Here is a 17,802-nt window from a genome sequence, read left to right on the forward strand (position 1 = left end):
TTCCCCTCCTCTCTCCATTTCTCTCTGTCCTATCCAACAACGACAACAACAATAATAACTACAACAATAAAAAACAACAAGGGCAACAAAAGGGAATAAATAAATAAAATAAATATTTAAAAAATAAAAAAAAAATATTAAAAAAAATGTATTTTGTGCGGAGGTTGGCGGTAGCGCAGCAGGTTAAGCGCACGTGGCCACTCAAAGCACACCAGCTGCCTTACCGACCGACTCCCCCTTTTTCCTTTTCTCTACCCCAATTTCACTCCACTGATTAGGTTCTCCAAAATATTAATATGAAGTATCTAGTTATTTCATTAAATTGAGAGGGGAAACATCCTTAAACTTAAAAAGAAAATGATACAATTTCTAGGATTTCCTATGATTACTGTTTCTCACTGGAATTAGCTAAAAGGCAAAGTATTCCTTTCTAAAATCAAAGCTTCAAAGCTGCAAGCCCCAGATTTTGTCAACATAAAAAAAAAAAAACTACATTCTCGGAGCCAGGTGGTAGTCCACCTGGTTAAGTGCTCACACTACAGTGCATCAGGACCCAGGTTCAAGCCCCTGTTCCTCACCTGCAGGGGGGAAGCTTCATGAGTGATGAAGCAGGGCTGCAGGTGTCTCTCTGTCTCTCCCTCTCTTTCCCCCTCCCCTCTCAATTTCTCTGCCTCTACCCAATAATAAGTAAATAAACATATTTAAAAAAAGACTACATTCTCTTCCTACTTCCCTGTTTCTTGTGTGCACGCATGTAAGTGCATATTCATTTTATAATCTGGGTCAGGAAAATTTTGCAAATAAATAGACAAGGATGGCACTAATAGAAAACAGTTTTAATTAAATACATGGGACATTAATAGTAAATATAAAACATAAAATTTCATACCAGGGACCCTACAAAGTTGAGAGGGCTGAAGGCATCTCCATAGATAACTGATGCACACCTGTACTTAAAAGAGATTCTCACACACTTCATCAGAAAGGCATGCCTTTCTCTTGGTCACAGAAACTTATAAACACAGAGACCCACGGCATACATTCAAACGCGAACACACTTTCAAATATCTACCCCCACTCCCTGAATAGGCTCCTCCCCCAACTTAACTCTTTAACCCAGCTCTCCTCTATATATCCCTGAGGGTTTAAGAAACAAAACTTTCAGTGGATATGATTCATGAGGGATTTAAAATTCCAGTGTACTTTTTGTTCCCCTTTGGACCTGCATTAGCTGTAGGACTATGGGTCATTTACTTCTAGAAGTGAATTCCAGATGTATCATCATGGGACTAGTTTTTCCTCCACAGGTCATTGATCAGATTCAGATTATCCCAACCATAGAAACTTGACTGCTGCTTTGAGGATGATTCATACTTCAGGTCCGTGGAAATCAACAGGAAGTCCTGAAAAGGATACAGTAAACAGAAGTCAAACTGGACACCAAAAGTTTTAGGAGGTCTGGGTTCACGTCAGGGTTGAGGAAGAGATGGTTTCATTATCAAGTTCTATGATGTCACACTTTCCCATCTCTCTGACTATTCTTGTGTACTTCTGATCTTGTAATGGGTCATTTGGAATACTGTAGCCCCCCCCCTTTTTTAAAAGATTTTATTTATTTATTAATGAGAAAGATAGGAGGAGAGAGAAAGAACCAGACATCACTCTGGCACATGTGCTGCCTGGGATTGAACTCAGGACTTCATGCTTGAGAGTCCAAAGCTTTATCACTGTGCCACCTCCCGGACCATGCCCCTTTCTTTTTTATTGTTGTTGTAGTTGTTGTTGATGATGTCGTCGTTGTTGGATAGGATAGAGAGAAATGGAGAGAGGAGGAGAAAACAGAGAGGGGGAGAGAAAGACACCTGCAGACATGCTTCACTACCTGTGAAGTGATGCCCCTGCAGGTGGGAACTGGGGGCTCAAACCGGGGTCCTTAAGCCGGTCACTGCGCTTTGAGCCAAGTGTGCTTAACCCGCTGTGCTACCGCCCGACCCCAGGAATACTGTCATCTAATATAACATAAGCAATTACAGAAGGGGAAGTTGGGAGGGAAGAGAGAAAACAAGATAGTGTATATGACTGGGGATTAGATTTTTATTTCCACCTCTCCAAACAAAATTCCACACAAAGAAAGAAGAAAAAGTGTTCTGAGGTTTGCTAATAATGATTAACAAGGAAACAGATCCCAATCTCCAGAGAAGGGTCATTAGTTTGTAGCTGAGAACCTGCTTAAAATTCAGTCATGGCTAACGATAAAGTCAAGAAATCTGCTTAATCAAAGTGAAGCTTTCCTTTCCCTCCTGAATCTCCTCCTCTTCATTCCTTAGTCCTCTAAAACACCTTGCCTTTGTCCCTCCATTCTTACTTTAGTGAGCTCTAAATAAATCTTGCCCCCACCTCCACCCCAAGTACTGGGTTTAAATTGACTCCTGTAAGGGCATATAGTTCATACAAAGTTCACTGACTGAGAGAATCAAAAAGGACCAATCTGGTTCCAATCATGACCATTTCCATCTTTATAATTCTTCCCATCTCAGTATTATTTTTTGCATCTATAAAATGGGATTAACATCTCCAGCTTTACAGATTGTCTGGTGGAATGAATAAAATAAACCTGTTGCATTGCATCTTCTTGTACTGTGAAATAATAAAAATTGATAGCAAAAGGAAATAGAACTTGGTTTGGCTTTTTTTTCTCTCTCTCTTTTTTTTAATATTTATTTTATTTATTCCCTTTTGTTGCCCTTGTTGTAGTTATTATTGTTGTTGTCGTTGTTGGATAGGACAGAGAGAAATGGAGAGAGGAGGGGAAGACAGAGAGGAGGAGAGAAAGATAGACACCTTTCAGACCTGCTTCACCGCCTGTGAAGCGACTCCCCTGCAGGTGGGGAGTCGGGTTCCAACCGGGATCCTTATGCCGGTCCTTGTGCTTTGCGCCACCTGCGCTTAACCCGCTGCGCTACAGCCCGACTCCCTTTCTCTCTCTTTTTTAAATATTTATTTTCCCTTTTGTTGCCCTTGTTTTTCATTGTTGTTATTGATGTCGTCGTTGTTGGACAGGAAAGAGAGAAATGGAGAGAGGGGGCGAAGACAGAGAGGGGGAGAGAAAGATAGACACCTGCAGACATGCTTCACCGCCTGTGAAGCGACTCCCCTGCAGGTGGGGATCAAGGGGCTCGAACTGGGATCCTTCCGTGGTCCTTGCACTTTGCGGCCACGTGTGCTTAACCGGCTGCGCTACCGCCTGACTCCCTTGGTTTGGCTTTTTAAACTCAAATTTAAATAAATGTTTCCCATTATCATTTGAATCCTTTAGGAGCTCAACATTTTGTTTACAGAATTTCTTGGATTCAGAAAAAAAAAAGTAAAGCAAAGTAAAAATCAGCAAGGAAAATAGGGAAACATATTCTATAATGAAGAGCAGTGAAGAGAATGTCCACATTCTTACCTTTAGAACTTCAATCTCTGAGTTGATGAATGAGATATTGTATGGGTTGGGCAGAGGAAGTCCTTGCTGTAATTTTGCTAAATACACAAGAGGAAAAATATTTGGGAAGAGTCATACTATTTTTTTTTTAAGAGAGTGAACAAGCAACCTTTAAATAATTTATCTTTGATTCATCTTGGTTCTCTGTTTTCATTAATATATGCTATGGAATTTTCCTGGTAGGATAGTTAATTTGTCTATGATTATGGAAATGCACCTGGGAGTCCGGTGGTAGCGCAGCGGGTTTAGTACACCTGGCGCAAAGTGCAAGGACTGGTTAGGATCCAGCTTCAAGTCCCCGGCTCCCCACCTGCAGGGGAGTCGCTTCACAGGCGGTGAAGCAGGTCTGCAGGCATCTCTCTCTCTTCCTCCCTATTTCTCCCTTCTCTCTCAATTTCTCTCTGTCTCTATCCAATAACAAATAAATAAAAAAGATAAAAAATAAAAATAATAAATATAAAAAAGAAATGCACCTGCAATTACGTGCTTTTGAATGGCAGAAAATTGGTGGTAACTTGTCCACTTCATATGTTGAAAATATCTTACTTAGTGGGTTGTTAAAGAATTTTTGATATTTAATTTTTAAATAAATATTTTACTGAGATAAAATCAAAATTTTGCAGATTGTGAACAATTACAACACAGGGAGGTCTGGATTATCATTCAATAAAGCTGTGTCTGTTCAGTTGTTGGAACATGCATAAGAACCACAGAGATGCTCTGGAGAGAATAATCTCTGTGGATAATCTCTGTGGAGACTCCTTAATGCCTAAGGCATATGATTTTATTCTCTTCAACTCAACTAGAATTAGTCATTCTCACTGCAAATAGAGTAGCTCACATGGTAAAGACTTGCAGTCACTCATTTCACAGGCATATAATTGATGGGACAAAGTTTGAAAATTTTTGTGCTAGTGGCTTGATAATATAGTAACAATCTAAAAGGACAAACCTCAGAGTGGAAAGTCCCAAACAATCCCTAACATTTAGCCAGTATCAAGAGTCACAGTGTTTTCCAAGAATTCCTTACCATTTGCCAGCGGGAGGACACCAAAATGGAGAATAGAGGACAGGACATTCTCAAATCTTAAGATCTAAAATGAAAGAAACCAAATCAATTGCACAAATCAGGGTATTTTAATTTTAAAAGTACCAGGTTTAGTTGGACATATAATTTCCCAGACCTAATCAGGATAGAGAGCAGTAACTAGATTTTCCCCACAAAGCTAATCTAGCTTGTCAGACACTGAAAGCAGCTTTTTTTTTTTTTTTTGCAAACTATTAGTTTCTCAACTTTTGTTTCTCCTTGAAGATGGTTATTTCTGCTCTCTTCTATGCTGGATCATGGTGACAACAAATACTGAGAGACTACATGTTGGAAGTAAAATGGTAGCTTAGATATTTGCCAAGTAAGACAATCTAGAATAATGCATAGATTTCCCACAGTAATATCTTAATTAGTTGGGAATACAGCCATAACAATTGCCTTACATTATATTAAGCTTGGTACTTAATGACAGAGACCACTGGCCTACAGTACAAGTAGTAAACCAACTGGGATGCCCATTCATGGTTTGGTTGGTTTTCCTAAAATGTGAGGGAAAGTGGTTTCCAAGTCCCATGGTGGGATGTCTGCATTCAGTCAGGAAGTCACCAGACTATGCCCCTCAAAGGCATCTACATATGAATCTTGAGCTAATTTGAGGGGTTGGACAGAAAGTTTTTTTTTTTTTTTTTTTTTGGAGGGGGGATAAAAAGTCTCTAAAGTTTGAACAAAATCACTAGTAATTTGTATGTGACTAATTCCTTAGGGAGTATAGATCTTAAATTTAATTCTAGAGGATTATTTTATTAAGAAAATTAAATGTCCTGAAAATACCCATTTTCAACATTTTAACAGTCTTCTGACTTCTTTTAAAAGTCTTACTGTACATAATAAAGTGAATTGGAAAGTTTTTCTTTTGTTAACTAGGAGGCATGGGAGATAGTAGCTACATAAATGATTTAATGTTAGAACTCACACTCATGTGGTCTGGGAGGTAGTAAAGTGGATAAAGCATTAGACTCTCAAGCATGAGGTCCCGAGTTCAATCCCCAGCAGCACATGTGCCAGAGTGATGTCTGGTTCTTTCTCTCTCTCCTCCTATCTTTCTTATTAATAAATAAGCAAAAAATTAGACAAAAAAACATACAAACAAAAAAAGAACTCACACTCAATGGGAAACCAAGCTCTCAGAGACCAAAATCCACTGTCTAGCAATCGACTATTATATAGGGGAATTCTCATTATCCCCTGGATAGGAAGGTCCGAAAATTCTGATTTCCTACCTCAATATTGTTATGATTGGATTCTGGCAAAGAGAGATGGAACCTGAAAAAAAAAAAGGTTAGTGCAAGGTAGATTTAAAAACAATTCAGTAGAAGAGCACAAGAAAGGAAGGGATATTTGAACTTAATAACCCCCTACTTAAAACAGACCCACAAACTTGTAAGGGCATCATGTTCTACTGCCTCTTTACCATTATCTTTGCTGCTAAAGAAGAATAGAAGGCTTGGATATGTAAGTAGGCCAGGCTCCCCAAGTACATAGGTTGTACAGGACTTACTGTTGACAACTTGGAATGTAGCTCCGTTTAAAGAAATAACCTTCAAGTCTTTTTGCTCTGAACTCAACCATATAAATTTCTGGAACCACAGTTATTAATAACTGTAACAATAGTGATGATGGGGGTGATAGTGATGGACTTTTTTTTTTTGAAGAATTTATTTACTCATGAGAGAGATAGGAGGAGAGAAAGAAAGAACCAGGAATCACTCAAGTATTATGCTGCCAGGGATTGAACTCAGGACCTTATGCTTGAGAATTCAATGCTTTCTCCACTGGGCCACCTCTCAGACCACGACTTTTTTTTTTTTCCTTTTTGCCTCCAAGGTTATTGCTAGGGCTCGGTGCCTGCACTACGAATCCACTGCTCCTGGAGGCCATTTCCCCCCCCACCCCCCCAGTTTTGTTGCCCTTCTTGTTGTTATTGTTGTCATTGCTGCTGTTGTTGTTGGATAGGACAGAGATAAATCAAGAGAGGAGTGGAAGACTGGGGGAGGGGGGAAGACACCTGCAGACCTGCTTCACCGCCCCTGGAAAGACGCCCCTATAGAACCGGAATCCTTACACCAGTCCTTGTGCTTTGCATCATGTGCTCTTAACGGACTGCGATAACGCCCGGCCCCAGTGACAGCCTGCTATGAAACACTTTCTAGGAGTTTTACAAACATTTAAAAAACTAATTTTCATGATGAGTCTGTGATAGATGCTTTCTGTTTCTTCCCTACTTTTCTGGCCATACTTATTTGGTTGACTAACGGTCACACCTCATTAACTTCAGAGAAACAGATGGAGCCAAGAGCAAAGTCCAAGTCCTGGTTCTGAAAAACATGCAAGCTCAACTATGACCACTAGGTGGTGACTGAGCTTACAGTTCTTCAACCACACATCCTCTGTCAGAACCCTAACAAATTGAAGCTCTGTGAACAGGAACTTTTAAAACTATATATCTATTTTCAATATTTATTTCCCCTTATGTTGCCCTTGTTTGTTTTTTATTGTTGTTGTAGTTATTGTTGTTGTTATTCATGTCGTTGTTGTTGGATAGGACAGAGAGAAATGGAGAGAGGAGGCGAAGATGGAGGTGAGAGAAAGACACCTGCAGACCTGCTTCACCGCCTGTGAAGCGACTCCCCTGCAGATGGGGAGCCAAGGGCTCCAACCGAGATCTGCTGGTCCTTGCACTTTGCGGCACGTGCGCTTAACCCGCTGCGCTACCGCCCGACTCCTTTTTTTTTTTTTTAATTAATTACAGAACCATAGAATTGTTGGGGATAAAGGAAGCTCAAATAGTTCTAAGACATATTATCAGTATTGTATTTTCCTTTCTTTCTTCCTTTTTTTTTTCTCTTTTTTTTTCTCAAAGGCATTGCAGGAGCTTTATGCCTGCATGATTCCACAGAATCTGGTAGACTTAAAAATTTTTTATTAGTGATTTAATAATGATTAACATTATATAAGATAACAGGGGTATAAAAATAGCTTTGGGGCCAGGTGGTGGCGCACCTGGTTGAGCGCACATGTTACAATGCATAAGGACCTGGGTTCAAGGCCCTGGTCTCCACCTACAGGGGGAAAGATTTGTGAGTGGTGAAGCAGGGCTGCCGGTGTCTCTGTCTCTCTCCTTCTCTGTCTCCCCCTTCCCTCTCAATTTCTGGCTGTCTCGATCCAATAAATAAATAAATAAATAAATGAAATAAAAAATCTTCAAAAAAAGTGATATAACTAACAAAACTTAAAAAAAAAAACCCCACCAGAGTTCCATGTTTCATCCTTTCTATTGAAAGCTTCCTTACTTGTTATCCATCTGGGAGTATGGACCAAAATTGTTTATGGGGTGCAGAAAGTGGAGGATCTGGCACCTGTAATTGCTTCTCTGGCGGACAGTTATCCTTTTAATCTCAGATAAAGAGAAACAGAAAGGGACAGGGACATACACACACATACACACACACACCCACACACACACCCCATAACATGGCTCCACCTCTGGTGAAGCTTCCCTATACTGACATTCTTATCTGGTACTAGAGGTTCAAACTTGGGTCCTCATATTTAGTAAGGTATGTGTGTGCTTTACTGTGTGAGCTATCTTCTGGCCCCAGTATAATCTAATTTTAAAGTTATGAAGGAAAGTTATTGTCCTGATGGAAAACTAGAGACAAAGTACACATTCTGAAGTATGGCAAAAGGCCTTCCGCCACCTGGGTCAACACCGCAGTGTGACATAATAAGGTCAAGTAGACCAAGCATAGGTACTCTCCCTACACTGTGGTTATGGTAGACTTTGAAAATTCATCCCACACTCAATTCTTGATAATCATTGTTAATCTCATTGCTTTCTGCTTGTAAATTACATGAGGGTAGTTATCTTTGTTTTTATTTTTTAAAAGAATTTATTTTCGTATTCATGAGAAAGATAGGAGAGAGAGAAAGAACCAGACATCACACTGGTTTATGTGCTGCTGGGGATTGAGAGTCCAATTCTTTATTCACTGTGCCACCTCCTGGACCAGTTATCTTTATATTTCCAGGTTTGAGTACAAAATAAGGCACATTCAGGAATTTAGCATTCATTCATCCAGCATCTATGTATATGTATTTTTAGATAGAGACAGAGACAGAGGAAGAGAGAGAGAGAGATCACAGCATTAAGTTTCCTTCAGTGAAGTGGGGCTGGGCTCAAACCTGGATTAAGCACATGGCAAAGCAGCATACCATCCAACTGAGCTATTTTTTTGACCTCTTGCAACAGATTTTATTGAATATTTCATATATGTTAGCCGTGGGGCAGGTGCTGAAGCTATGACTATGAATGAAACACAATCATGCCCTCTACAACCCAGCTGCAAAACACATTCATAAAAGATTAAATGACACACTGAGATTGATGCACTGAGGGAATGAAATAAATGCAGTGAGGAAAATGAAAAGGAAATCTGGGTCTGGCAAAATATCTCACTTGAATTGTACACTGTTTAAGGCTGGCCCACACTGCACTTAAGAAAAATTTAGTGCTATAGTGCATATCTCTCTCTCTCTCCTTTTACCTCTCCCTCTCCATCTCTCTATTTGAAAAAGTCAGCTCAAAGGGGTTAAGCCCCAGAGATAACAACAACACTAACAAAATCTGATTTAACTGGTTGGTTCGAACATATGAAAGATAATCAGGATTAAAAATGCAAAATGGGAGACCTCCCCCCCAACTATTCACCTACATTATTTCAGCCTTTAGGTTCATGATTGGTGAACAATTTGTTTGGCTTTATATGTTAATTCTTTTTTCAGTTACCAGGTTCCAGATGCTACCATGATGCCAACCAGACTTCCCTGGACAAACAACCCTACCAATGTGTCCTGGAGCCCTGATTCCCCAGAGCCCCGCCCCACTAGGGAAAGAGAGAGGCAGGCTGGGATTATGGATCGACCTGTCAACACCCATGTTCAGTGGGGAAGCAATTATAGAAGCCAGACCTTCCACCTTCTGCTTCCCACAATGACCTTGGGTCCATACTCCCAGAGGGTTAAAGAATAGGAAAGTTATCAGGGGAGGGGAGGAGATATGGAGTTCTGGTGGTGGGAATTGTGTGGAGTTGTACTCCTCTTATCCTGTGGTTTTGTCAGTGTTTCCTTTTTATAAATAAAAAAAAAACTAAAATAAAAAATGCAAAATGGGGCACCAGAAGATAGTTCACCCAATAAAGTGCACAATTTACCCTTTTTAAAGACTCAGATTCTATATACCTAAGACTTCCTAGTTCTTTCCAACATGAAGACCCCAAACCTTATCTGCTATATGAATGTTTTAACTTCACTGCCTCTGATAATATGTAATCTGGGAATTCCCCTAAGAGTTCTGCCAGAAGGGAAGAGGTTGTTTGGGTTTTTGCCTCTGATGGAGGCCAGAACACTATAGCATTTCTATGCCCTGGCTTCCACAATAGCTCAGAAAGGGGTGGAGATGGAGGTCAGCCAAGCCTGAGTTCTGGTGACCTGTGCAAAGAACTGTTCCAACAGAAACTGAAACCTCCCCCTTACCACACCTGCTGCCCTAGACCTGCTTTACTTTTTAGTTTTCTTTCTGGATGGCTCACATTGGAAAATGTTTTGTTTTGATTGTAGTCAGTTATCTCTATATTCTTTGACACTGTCGTATGGATGAGATTGTTGGTGTGTGTGTGTGTGTGTATGTTTTGCTGGTAGTGGGGTGGAGTGCAGTTTCAGAGTATACAACCATTGACAATGTTATTTTATTTTCCAAAGTTGTAAGTGGTTTGATAATAATGTACATGTGATTGCCTTGAACTTTGCATGTGATTAAGAAAAGAAGGCTAGGGTTAAGTTATCTAGTTGAGCACCCAAAAAAAGGGAAAGTGTTGTTTATAAACTTCATCGGCTGAATAGAGCTGTGTTTGTAACATTTCCATTGTAAACAGAGCAGTATGAAGTGGGAGTTTTTATGTTGAGGGTTTATTTCAGAGTTTTTCTTTTATTTATTTATTTATTTATTTATTTTTGCTTCCAGGGTTATCTCTGGGGCTCGGTGCCTGCTTCACCATTAATCCATTGTTCCTGGAGGCCATTTCCCCCATTTTGTTGCCCTTCTTGTTTTCATTGCTGTTGGCTAGGACAGAAAGAAATAAAGAGAGGAGGGGAAGACAGAGAGAGGGAAAAAAAGATAGACACCTGCAGACCTGCTTCACTATTTGTGAAGTGACCCCTCTGCAGGTGGGGAGCCAGAAGCTCGAACTGGGATCCTTATGCTGGTCTTTGTGCTTTGCGGCATGTGTGCTTAATCCTCTTGGCTACTGCCTGGCCCCTTACTTTAGAGCTTTTAAGACCACCCTGATTTGTCATGACTTTAGAACTGATTTCTCCCTTTTATTGGTTATATTTTTGATCCTTGAGTAGGGAAAGAGAATGAAATATGACTCTGAGTTCTAGTATCTCTTGAACACTGATTACGAGCTAGGTATTTTTTGTTTGTTTGCTTTTTAATTATTGCTGCTAGTGTTATTGTTGCTGCTTGGTGCCAGCACTAAGAATCAACCATTCCTGGTGGTCAATTTTTCCTCTTTCCTCTTTCTTTCTGTTTTTTTATTTTCTTTATTTCTTGGGTAGAGACAGCCAGAACTTGAGAGGGAAGGGAGAAATAGAGAAGGAGAGAGAAAGCAACACAGTTTCACCACTCACAAAATTTGCCCCCTGCAGCTGGGACCAAGGGCTCAAACCCAGGTCCTTGGTAACACATGTGCTCAACCAGGTGCCCCACAACCCTGTTTCGACATTGTATTTTCTCACACATTATCTCATTCACCCATACAGCAGCTCTGGGGAAGCATGTCTGTTTTGCTGCTGAGGAAACTGATACTAAGGGAGTTTAATTAACTTGTTCCAGATGCCACAGCTAGTAAATGAGTGTAGCCAAATTCACACTCAGAATGCCTGACTCTAGTGTCTGAGTTTTTTTTTTTTAAACTATGTCTGCTTTTAACTAGATATACTCTCGAAACTTTACATCAGGCTCAACCTGACGCTGTTGACTGGCTACGGAAGAAGGGCAAACGCTAGAAGAAGATGAAGAACTAGATATACTCAATTAAATAAAATTTAATTCTTTCACATCTAGATTTTGCATTTAAAAAACCCTTTCTGGGGAGTTGGCTCAGCGGTGGCACAAAGCCCAAGGACCGATGTAAGGATCCTGGTTCAAGCCCCTGGCTCCCCACTTGCAGGGGAATCACTTCACAAGTGGTGAAGCTGGTTTGCAGGTATCTGTCTGTCTCTCCCCCTCTCTATCTTCTCCTCCTCTCTCCATTTCTCTCTGTCCTATCCAATAACAACAACATCAACAACAATAACTACAGCAATAAAATGACAAGGGCAACAAAAGGGAATAAATAAATAAATATTTAAAAAAATTAAAAACCCTTTTATTCACTTTTGAGAAAAGGGCTGTGTGTTTTTCCTATTTCACAACACAATGCAGTGTCTTCTCTTTCTCTATCAGTAGTTAAGGTCAGGAAAGGGCATGTAGGGGGATGCAGTATAATGGTTATGCAAACAGACTCTCAAGCTCGAGTCTCCAAAGTCTCAGGTTAAATCTGCCATACCACCACAAGCCAGGTCTGAGTGCTGCTCTGATGAAATAAAAAAAATATTAAAAATAAGAGGGCATATTGCCTGTTTCAATATAGTATACTCTATGCTATGCTCTTCTTCTAAGAAGAGCTTTAATTTTCTTAGGTCTCAGCCTTCCTCCTCCTCCTCCTCCTTCTTCTTCCTTCTTCTTCTCCTCCTCCTCCTCCTCCCCCCCCCTCCTCCTCCTTCTTTTTTGTCTTTTGCCTCCAGGGTTATTGCTGGGGCCCAGTGCCTGTACTACAAATCCACTGTTCCTGGAGGCTATTTTTTCCCTTTTGTTGCCCTCATTGTTGTTAATCATTGTTATCACTGTCATTGTTGTTTGGTAGGACAGAGAGAAATAGAAAGAGGAGGGGAATACAGAGGGGGAGAGAAAGACACCTGCAGACCTGCTTCACCAGCCCTGAAGCGACCCCCTTGCAGGTGGGAAGCCGGGAGCTCGAACCGGGATCCTTTTGTGGGTCCTTGCACTTTGTGTCACGTGCGCTTAACCCGCTGCGCTACAGCCCGACTTCTGTAATGTATTAATAGTAAGTAAATGACTTTGAAAACAGAGTCACTTCCAAGGTTGTAGTCTGGCTTCATCATTCAACAGCTGTGACTTGAGTAAGTTATTTGACCTCTATAAACCAAAAAATGAAAATAATCATACCCTCTGCAGGACTAGTCTTCAATCTATAGGCACTTACTGAGCACTGTGCCAGGTTCTGGAAATATATAGATGGATGGCTTAAATTAAATAATACAAGTGCAGTGCTTGATACAGGACCAGTGGACAGGAAAAGCTCAATAATAAAGAGCAGTCGTAAATGGTAGAACAAAAGACTATTTCTCTAGTAGCTATCACTGGGCAGGGTATGGGAAGAAGTGCTGTCTTCAGAAAGGGGATTCTTGAAATAATAAAAAATTAGGAAAGTGCTGACACTTGGACAGACATATTTTATTACTTTTATTTTTTTAATGTTGATATAGGGTCTTGTGGACATATGATATGGCTGAACTGCATCTTGACGCAATTTTATTCTATATTTTGAGAGAGAGACAGAGAAGGATAGAGGTCAAAGCACAACTCCATCATCCCTAGATTTCCCTTTATGTTATCCATAGGCTCTTATGTTGTGCCAGGGATCAAACACAGGGTTTTGAACTCAAAGTAAGGCATGAACTCTACCTAACCTACTGAGTCACCACCAGATTAAAAATAATAATCATGGTTAGCGTTTCTTAAACACTTAACACATCTTTTACACATATGTATTCCTCATAACAATCCTTTGAAATAGTTTTAATTATAGCCTTTTTTTTTTTTTTTTGAAGAGGGAATGGAAGCCCGGGGAGGTTAAAAATAACTTGCCTAGGGAGTTGGGCAGTAGTGCAGCAGGTTAAGTGCAGGTGGCACAAAGCACAAGGACCTGTGTAAGGATCCTGGTTCAAGCCCCGGCTCCCCACTTGCAGGGGAGTCACTTCACAGGCGGTGAAGCAGTTTCTGCAGATGTCGTCTGTCCTTCTCTCCCTCTCTCTGTCTTCCCCTCCTCTCTTCATTTCTCTCTGTCCTATCCAACAATGACGACATCAATAACAATAATAACTACAACAACAATAAAAACAAGGGCAACAAAAAGGAAATAAACATTAAAAAATCTTTTAAAAAATCATTATCAAAAAATAACTTGCCTAAAACTAATGAAGTCATAGGCCCCTTGGAATATACCTAAAATAGAGCTACTAGCTATTTCCAAAATGGAGACCCCAAATCTTCATCTGCAATATTCCAGCCTTTAGGTTCATGATTAATCAGCAATTTGTATGACTTTATATGTTAACTGTTTTTCAGCCACCAGGTTCCAGATGCTACCATGATGCCAACTAGACTTCCCTAGACAGATGATCCCACTAATGTGTCCTGGAGTTCTGCTTCCCTAGAGCCCCACCCCACTAGGGAAAGAGAAAGTCAGGCTGGGAGTATGGATCTACCTGTCAACGCCCATGGTCAGTGGGGAAGCAAGTACAGAAGCTAGATTTTCCACTCTGCCCCCTATAATGACCCTGGGTCCACAGTCCCAAGTGGTTAAAGAATAGGAAAGTTATCAGGGGAGGGGATAGGATACAGAGCTCTAGTGGTAGAAATTGTACCCCTCTTTTGAAAAAATTTTAATATTTATTTATTTTCCCTTTTATTACCTTTGTTGTTTTTTACTGTTGTAGTTATTGTTGTTATTGATGTCATTGTTGTTAGGACAGAGAAAGAAATGGAAAAAGGAGGGGAAGATAGAGAGGGGGAAAGAAAGATAGACACCTACAGACATACTTTACCGCCTGTGAAGGGACTCCCCTGTAGGTGGGGAGCCGGGGGCTCAAACCGGGATCCTTATGCCGTCTCCTTGCGCTTCATGCCACATGCGCTACACCCAACTCCCAACTGTACTCCTCTTATCCTATGATCTTATCAGTGTTTCTGTTTTATAAATAAATTAAAAAAAAATAACAAAGGGCCAGGAAGTAGCGCAGCAGGTTAAGCACATGTGGAGCAAAGTGCAAGGACCAGAGTGAGGACCCTGGTTAGAGCTCCCGGCTCCCCACCTGCAGGGGAGTCACTTCACGGGCGGTGAAGCAGGTCTGCAGGTGTCTCTCTTTCTCTCCTCTTCTATGTCTTTTCCTCCTCTCTCGATTTCTCTCTGTCCTATCCAACAGCAACGACAACAATAATATTAACAACAATAACGATAGACAACAAGGGCAACAAAAGGGAGAACATGGCCTCCAGGAGCAGTAGATTCGAGTGTAGGCACCGAGCCCCAGCAATGACCCTGGAGGCAAAAAAAAAAAAAGCAACTTGCCTGAGACTCTGTGAAGGGAGTGCTGTGATCTCATTGCCTCTCTTAAGTCAACAAACTAGAGCCACTCTCTGATTCTGCATTTCTTACCTATTCAATCAGCCCTGGGCAGCTCCAGAAGGAATCACATTAAGGCAGTAACAGGAGGTAGTGCACCTGGTTAAGTGCACATCGTACTATGTGCAAGTACCCGGGTTCTAGCCCCACACCCTGCCTGCAGGATGGATGCTTCAAAAGGTCTACAGGTCTATCTTTCTCTCTTCCTCTATTTCCCCCTTCTCTCTCAATTACTGTTTGTCCTATCCAATAAAATGGAAAAAATGGCTGCCAGGAACAGTGGATTTGTAGTGCCAGTAATGAAGCCTGGTAAAAACCCTAGAGGCAGATAAAAAAAAAAAAAGAGCAGGGGATGATTAAAAAGTTCAAGGGACTTTCTGGGAAGCTGTACATAGGAGACTTGATGTATTCCATTCCTTCCCCCCGCCTGACCTCCTCCCCCAGCACACTACACTTTCCCTTGCTATGAATCTCTGACATCACCTAAGAACAAACCAGCTCATCCTGAAAAGCAATGCTTGTAGATCCCAGAAGTGGAGTTGCTGACTGAGATGGCCTGCGTGGGAGGCAGGGATCTTGCTCTTGCTGCCAAAGTCTGATGCCCTCGTTCCAGGCCAGCCTCTTTCTTTTGCAAGGCCTCTGGGATTGGTCCCTCTAGGCCTGAGTGATGCCAATCCATCTGGCCTTGCCCCCAGTCCACTCATCTGTGAAGTTTGCCATAGGTCCCCACTATAAGACTCATCACACAAGATCTGTGAGAAGAACAAGGTCTCTTGCTCAGGGGCCTCAGGCCTGGCTTAATGTGTTGCTGTCTCCATCTATAAATCCCTTATCATTTTCAAAGTATATCCCCATATTTTAATTTTTTTACTGGTCTCCACAAATTATGTAGTAGTTTCTCCTCAGTTTTCTACAAAAACCTTAAGATGTAGAAAGATTCCACAGCAGGTGACTAAAAAGGAATAAGCAGGGGAGTATGGAAGTGACTCCAGGAAGGCAGCAATCCCAGTACAGCAGGCTTAAGTTCAGTTCAAAGTATGCTATGGGCGACAGGGCAAGCTACAAAGGGGATTCATACATTTCTCTGGACTTTACTTGGTTGTATTCCATTTTTTCTGTTACACCCATTAATAAACACAATACTCACTAAATGTGCTGTTTCTTATCAGGAGGAACACTGGAGATGAGGGTCAGCCTGATTTAAGCACAGAGGTGAAACTGCTTTCTTAGCTTTTAAGGTTTTTCCTACCTTCCTGCCACAAGGTCTGCAGTTTCAGCCTTATTAATCCCTCCTTTGCATCCTACCAGGAAGCAGACTCCTGCTGATACAACTGGCACCCCTGTCCTACTTCTTTGTCACTCCAGACTGGCCAGTCTCTAGTCTCTACGTCTCTACTTTCCTATTATCCCTTTCCTCTCAGTTTTTTTTTTTTTTTTAACCAGAGTAGTGCTCAATTCTGACTTAAGGTGGTGCTGGGGATTGAACCTGGGGTCTTTGGTGCCTCAGGCATTAAAGTCTTTTTGCATAACCCTTAAACTTGTCTCCCTCAACCCTCCTCTCAGTCTTTTTTTGTTTGTTTTGTTTCCAGGGTTGGTGCTTGGTGCCAGCACAAATCCACTGCTGCTGGTAGCCTTTTTTTTTTTTTTTTTTTTTTTCCATTTTCACTGGATAGGACAGAGAGAAATTGAGAGGGGATGGGGAGACCTCCATCTGATTGAAGACTGGGGGGGGGGGGGATCCACTGGTGGCACGCTTGGTTAAGTGCACATAGTACTAAGCACAAAGACCTGAACAAGAATCCATTCAAGTCCCCTGTTCCCCACCTGCAGGGGGGTTGCCTCATAAGCAGTGAAGCAGGTCTGTAGGTATCTCTCTGTCTCTCTATCTCCCCAACCCCTCTCAATTCCTTCATCTCACAGTTTGATGTTCTTGCCTTAAAAGTATGCTTTTTGAATTTGCTGAAGATGAATTTTAGGTCTTTTTAACTTTTCTTTTTCTTTTAAATTTATTTTCCCACTTTTGTTGTCCTAGTTGTATATCGTCATCGTTGTTGTTATTATTGTTGTTGTTGGATAGGACAGAGAAATCGAGAGAGGAGGGGGAGAGAAAGATAGACACCTGAAGACCTGTGAAGTGAACCCCCTGCAGGTGGGGAGTCAGGGGCTCAAACCTGATGCTGGTCTGTGCACTTTCCACCATGTGCACTTAACCTGCTGCACCACCATCTGGATCCCAATGAATTTTAGTTTATATTACTATGCCACTGGGATGTGCAATTATATTAAGGTAATTTACAATTATTTTTGTTGCTCATTATACCTAAGTGCTATCTGATGAGAAGAAGAAAGAAAAGTTATATTTTTTAGTTGAGTTTACACTTAGAAATGCTCTGGTCTGTTATAGAAATGCTCAAGTAATTCACGTTATATCTAGTGGTAATCTCTCTCTCTCTCTGTATTTCCATCAGAATTATCACTGGAGCCTGTTGCCTGCCCAACAAATCCATGACTACTGGCAGCCATTATCCCCATTTTTTGATAGAGACAGAGAGAAACTGAGAGGGGAGGGGGAACTAGAGAGGGTGACTGAGAGACACTTTCAGTCCTTCTTAACTGCTCATGAATCTTTTCCCCTGATAGTGGGGACCAGCAGCTTGAACCAGTGTCCTTATGCATTATGA

The 17,802-nt window shown here is 41.2% G+C and overlaps 1 protein-coding gene across 3 annotated transcripts in view; it reads right to left on the minus strand.

Moving 5' to 3' along the window:
• Positions 1-815: 815 nt before the first annotated feature.
• Positions 816-17,802, minus strand: part of BPIFC (BPI fold containing family C) — an 84,434-nt gene continuing 67,447 nt past the window's right edge. For all 3 annotated transcript variants that reach the window (XM_060194364.1, XM_060194366.1, XM_060194365.1), the window contains 4 exons: positions 5,816-5,858; positions 4,518-4,581; positions 3,449-3,525; positions 816-1,403 (listed from right to left, as the gene is read on the minus strand). In XM_060194364.1, coding sequence (XP_060050347.1) covers positions 1,290-1,403; positions 3,449-3,525; positions 4,518-4,581; positions 5,816-5,858 — 298 coding nt within the window. In that variant the 3' untranslated portion in view covers positions 816-1,289. The remainder of the gene's footprint in view (positions 1,404-3,448; positions 3,526-4,517; positions 4,582-5,815; positions 5,859-17,802) is intronic.

The sequence above is a fragment of the Erinaceus europaeus genome, chromosome 7 (genome assembly GCF_950295315.1).
Source record: "Erinaceus europaeus chromosome 7, mEriEur2.1, whole genome shotgun sequence".
Classification (NCBI taxonomy): Eukaryota; Metazoa; Chordata; class Mammalia; order Eulipotyphla; family Erinaceidae; genus Erinaceus; species Erinaceus europaeus.